The sequence below is a fragment of the Hoplias malabaricus genome, chromosome Y, assembly GCF_029633855.1.
Source record: "Hoplias malabaricus isolate fHopMal1 chromosome Y, fHopMal1.hap1, whole genome shotgun sequence".
NCBI lineage: Eukaryota > Metazoa > Chordata > Actinopteri > Characiformes > Erythrinidae > Hoplias > Hoplias malabaricus.
In genome coordinates, this window is record NC_089820.1 from 51,708,432 (window position 1) to 51,714,431 (window position 6,000).

At 34.8% G+C, this 6,000-nt stretch overlaps 1 protein-coding gene across 1 annotated transcript in view; it reads right to left on the minus strand.

Moving 5' to 3' along the window:
- Positions 1-2,654, minus strand: part of LOC136678907 (dual specificity mitogen-activated protein kinase kinase 5-like) — a 55,570-nt gene extending 52,916 nt beyond the window's left edge. Inside the window, exons 1-3 of the mRNA XM_066657090.1 lie at positions 2,238-2,654; positions 1,152-1,200; positions 761-828 (exon numbers count right to left, since the gene is read on the minus strand). Of these exons, the coding sequence (XP_066513187.1) occupies positions 761-828; positions 1,152-1,200; positions 2,238-2,369 (249 nt within the window). The 5' untranslated portion in view covers positions 2,370-2,654. The remainder of the gene's footprint in view (positions 1-760; positions 829-1,151; positions 1,201-2,237) is intronic.
- Between the last annotated feature and the right edge of the window lie 3,346 nt (positions 2,655-6,000).

Genomic DNA, 6,000 nt, shown 5'->3' on the forward strand with positions numbered 1-6,000 from the left:
TTGTTATCCTTCCAGTCCGCTAAGTAATGAGAAGATTTTGCCCAAGGGTGAATAGATCCACAATAATAGATTTTTAATAGCTTTTCCCTTCTAACAAAACACTTCCAAGACTCTATAGTAAAATGAAAACAGGCTGTGGTTCAGATTTCAATAGTCTGAGGTCAGTAATTATAATTCATTGGGACCACAAATACTTTGGACACTTTCAAATAAAGAAAGAGTTATTTTCAAATAGAAGATATTTTTTTATCTATTCTTTCTGTTAACAACGTTCACCTTGCCCAAGCCCCCATTTAATTGAACAGAATAAAACTCTGCCCAAAAACATCTCATGTTAAATAGAGACTGGTCAAATTTCATGCATCCCATACAGATGTTGTTTATGATGTGAAGATGCATCGGTCATTCAGCTTTAAATCATCCTGTCCGTTTTATCATATCAACAATATACTTAATAGAAAGATGTGTATCTATTAAAACCTTCACAAACTGATATTATAGCCAAGGGCATTGAAAAAGAGCTCTTCATTACTTCTTTACAGAGTGTGCACTATTCAAACTAGGCTACAATGTGTAATAGCTTTATTCTAAAAATGTATATCAGAAGTGTCCTTAATTCATACACTACTCAACAGTGACATCAGGAATAGAAAGACAGTTTGAATACATTGTTTTTGTTCTTATTATCTCACATCATTGATTATTATCAATACTGCAACAAACTTTTATAAATAGTCCAAACTGGCCAAAACATACTTACATATGACAGCATGGCTTTAAGTTCCTCATCACTGCGAACTGTGATTCTGTCACCAACTTCATCTTCATCTAAAATAGAAAGGTGCACACTGTTAATCTAGATTATGTACAGATAATGGTATCACTTTTATGACACAAACTCTCTGAGAATGGAGGCAATTAACTAGTCACGTTTTGTGTTAAATGTTAACACAGGTAAATGTTTAAACTGCCAAGAACTGGTCTGCTAACCTAATGTTAGTTATAGCCATATTATTTTTAGTCATCTACAAAACACAAGGACATTTCTTTTCATTTCAATCAGTGTAAATTCTACTGCTAATAAAACTCTTGCGCTGGTAACAGTAATGAAATTATTTGTAGTCTGAATAAGTATGTTAATATTGGCTCACATTCAAACGCTGTAATTGTCGCCTCTGGCATGACATCTCTGATTGCAACCTGGAAAACACAATAATGATGCAAAGCCTATGTCAATAAATATAACATTTTTTTGTATATTGTAGCTTTTAAAAGGCACTGCAATAACACACAAAAAACCTTTTAACTTTAAACATATTGACACTACTAAAATCTTTTAGCAGTTTTAATATGTGACAGAACACTTGATTTCTGCTAGGAGAATATTTCATAAGAAATTGAGATACAGTACTTTTTTTAATTCATTAAAAGTGGAGAGATTCATAATAAACATGAACTTTAAGATACTGGAATGAGACCACAACCCATACATAAGTGGATCTTTTGTTAGCCTAGAAAACACAGGAATTAAACTGGAAAACACCAGTCTAAGGAACTGAAATGCTATGGCTAACAGACTATTATAATGTTTATATGAAAATGGCCTTAAAATGTGCCAATAAATGGTTAAACACTAGTTTAATTTGGGGTATTATATATGTCACAAAAAAATTTTAATCTTTCAAAAGGAACAAAAAGTGTTTGAGAAATATTGAGCTTAAATTGGTCTACTATTAAAATGCAGACCTTGTTTGTTAACTATCTTTGTCCATGAGTCTGTATTACTCCTGTCAGCTTGATCAGATACTCGCATCAAATAGCCAATATAATGACTCTGTGTTGTTACTGTTTGTGTTACATGTGCTTATAAATAATACTGTAAAATGTTTACTACCTAATTAATTGTAATATTGTTAATACCGTTCCTCAAAAAATGTCATATTTTGGTGCAATACAGACCTGACACATGAACTATGTGAAGTATAGAGACTTTCTTTATCAATTTAATATCCTTTACTGTTTCCAACAAAAGTATTATCAAGTTTTAGAAACTGTTTAAAAAGCTGTCCTTTTATTTCTCCTGTGTAAAAAACAAAATAATGTGACTAACTTGGGGAAACTCTGAGCTAAGGCATTCTAAGGCACAGAAATTAAACTGAAAGAGGAGATTGGTCTGATTAATAAGATAAATCTAAAGAAAATTAAGCGTTATAAGGCTTTAAGACGGCTGTGTTTACCAGTAAATCGTTGAAGCTGAGCAGTGAAGGGCAGTCCACTGAAGAGTCCATGTCTCCTACTGGAGTCTTTATTCGGATCACAATAGCTTCGGAGTCCATAGTGCAGAAGTTATTCAGGACGAGTAAAAGCATAACAGAGAAGTGTATATATAGATATATGTGTGTGTGGGGGTTTTAGTGCTGTGGTGTTGAGCTGTTGCAGCACATCAACATAAACACCAACATGGCTAAAGATGCACAGCTAACCGGCTAACTAACTCCACCATTTTAAAACTGCGTCTGTATATCGCTCCGGTTTCGGGTTACATGCTGCGATTGTTCCATACTACTAAGACTCAGAATAGTCCTGAAATATAAACATTTTACTGCAGTTTTCCTGAAGGTTTCTATCGGACTTTCAGTCAACACTAACTCACAGGAAACTACACTCAGCCGGAACTGGGAAACACAGACCAGAAACCATAGAGTTCCGTCATGAAATACCATAGAGTTCAAATGATATGAGCGGCAACGGTTTTCAACAAAAACTAAATATTATACTGTTGATTTTGAGTTTTTGTTCATACAGATGGTCAATATTATTTTGAAAAGCGACTTTAATTTTTACGCGTTTTAAAATCTCTCTCTCTCTCTTTAAAATTATTGTGAATAATTTCCAGGAAAATTAACAAACTATTAAATAAACACTTAAAAGAACGGTAGTATATTTATCTTAAAATTACGGCTTTAAAATCACTGTGAGGCTCCTCTCCTACAGTATATTACCTGCATATATATATATATATATATATATATATATATATATATATATATATATATATATATATATATATAAATATATATATTATAATTTTATTTTTTTTATTCCCCAAACATATAGTACATTAACTGAACATACAGGAAATACCTTTGGAGTGAAAATCAACATCTTAACCATAGTTACAGCTGAAGTGCACACACCATGACAGACACTGATATTCCAAACACAGGATAGTTTCGTCTCAGTTTCATGCTCATATGAATATAGTACTTATAACTTATCCAGATGACCAGATAATGTACAGTGTTAAAGAATCTTAAATCAACAGTGATGGGATCACTAGTTGTAAAAACAGCTCAGATTGCGTTTCACAGTCTAAAAACAATAGTGTCCTGTGGTTTGCCTGTGCCATGGAACATTTTAGCTTCAAGCTGCACCCTCAATGGGCTTCCTTACAAAAGCTGAATGGGGAGTGAAAGAATGCCACTCGTAGCCTTCTCTGCACAGTTTGTTAAAGGACAAAAGCTAAAAGCTTAAATACTCCGCAGGAGTTAAGTGCGACTGCAGAGCATTCTTGCTTCAAGGTGAAAGTTAAATAGTGTGCTTTCAAACTTGTATGTTTGCAAACTCATTAGATTAATGTTGTGTTTCAGTATACAGAGAGAAAAGACCTATTGCTAAAATTCTAAAATAATAGCATAAGCATGCAGGTGAATACACACACTTCAGATGCACGTAATGTTGAGGCAACTCAATTACATAGAAATGCATAACAATTAGATTTTACATGGGTGGTTATCTTTCATTTGTGTCAGCTGAAACAATGGATTTCCTCTTCTATATTGGAGGCTAAGTGCCATCTGATGCAAAACGAAAGGAAGGGAAAATTTGGGTTCTTTGGCGTGGTGTATAAACAATGGCTTAACTGTAAAAACAAGTTTAAGGGTATTGTGAATTCAAAAATTAAAGTTTGGGGATTGTGAACTGTAGTTACACTTTTTAGTGAGGGTACAAATCCTTCTCAGAAATTTCAGTTCCTTGCCTGAAGTCAAGGTCTTGTGTAATGGAAACAAATATGGAAAAAACTGTGAGTACATAAGAGTGTATGTAGTACCTAAACATTATCAATATTTTAAAACCATCCATTCTTTCCCTAGTTTCAATCAGTTTATTTACAAAAATGTGCTGTTTACGATGACTGTGCTGTGTTTACTATACATTTATCCATACATCCATAAAGCTCTGTAATTAGAGACTTTGACTTTTCAATTTCATTATTCACATATAGATATATAGATAAAATTTGCTGTTGTATGTTTTATTTTTTATTTTTTTTAATTTTTTTAACAGCAGGTGGTAGTACCTTTCATCAAGCCCTGAGTATAAGACATAGACAGGACACAAACAGAGATGTTAATGGAGGAGCAGGGTTAATGTGCCCAGCAGGAGAGTGCTGATGAGGATACAAATGCAGATGGCAGTTTGTCAAACTGACCCTCTGAGGGCATAGTGTTACAGCCTTGAGCTAGTGTGAATTTAAAAGTCCAGTCAGCAGTTCCAATTATCAGAAATCAAACGTAGGGGATGGCTCAGAGGAGGATCAGAGAGAGACACGAGAAGAGAAAGGACAGGGCTCAGTGGTGGGTAATTAAAAGCAGTTTTATCAGCCTAAACTTGCTCTGTTCTCTCTTCTTCTCTATTGACAAGCTGCTTAGCAGAGAAGAAGACACACTTGCCTCCAGATGTATGAGCTGGAGGTATTTAACTTTTTGCAGACAGATGAAAAATGGAAGTAAAGAAAGGTGAGTAAATTGCCAGTACTGGAAATAACACTGAACATCTACTTGATTGTCTTGTATTTTCATTATTGCTATTCAGTTATTATTTTTTAAGTGCAAATATTAGGTTTTACATTCAATTTTATCATTCATTAAAATATGAAGGTCAAGTCTTGGCGCACTAAGGATATGTATGCTTACACTCTATATCCATTTTCTGTTACCTCTGAAACATCTCTTGTAGTCTATTACTATGTGATTTATGGTGTCAGCAGAGATCAGGGATCATGCCTGACATTGGTTTATACATCCACAGAATCAATAAAGGGACTTGCACCGACTACCAGATATATGCTGTCAGATTTATGACAATGTTTTACATCCAGCACTAAACAAGCTCTTGTTTACTCTAATAACTTATTTACAGTACATTATTTTCTCATTGCATAATGATGAGCATGTGTCAGAGAGTTATAAATCCCAACCGAAAGGAAATGTTTTGCCGTTAGAACAGAAGTAAACCTTAAATAATACATATAAAAATCATTGCTAAGAAGCAAAGTTTAGGGGTCAGTAAAATGATGTCAATTTGTTTAGGCAAAAAATAAAAATAAAAAGGATTTTAAAACGTAAAGTACAAGTAATGTTGCTGTCACACAACTCCAGGGTCCTGGGGTTGTGGATTCAATCCCCACTGTGGGTGACTGTCTGTGGTGTGCTCTCCCTGTGTCTGTGTGGGTTTCTGCCAGGGGCCCCAGTTTCCTCCCAAAAACCTCCAAAAACACATGTTGGTAGGTGGATTGGCTGGTCAAAAGTGTCCATAGGTATGAGTGTGTGAGTAAATGTGTGAGTGCGAAGGACTGGCACACCTCTAGGGTGTGTCACTGCCTTGTGCCCAGTGATTCCAGGTAGGCTCCGGACCCACTGCAACCTTGAAGTGGATAAGCAGTCACAGACAAAACGGTGGACAAAATGTATGGACAAAACTTGAACTGATATTGCAATATTTTTATGTGAAGTTCAATTTAAGAACCCACTGAAAAGCACTTACAGAGCCAAAAGTTGTTCTTCTACAGCATTGATATGGGACCATACTAGAATGTAGCCTACTTTTAATAATAAAGGCAAATAAATTGTAAGGTGACAGTCTGAATGCTTGAGAGTAAGATCAGTCTAAGGTTAAGAACACTTGAGAGAACAGGTGGATATTTAAACCTGGTGTGGT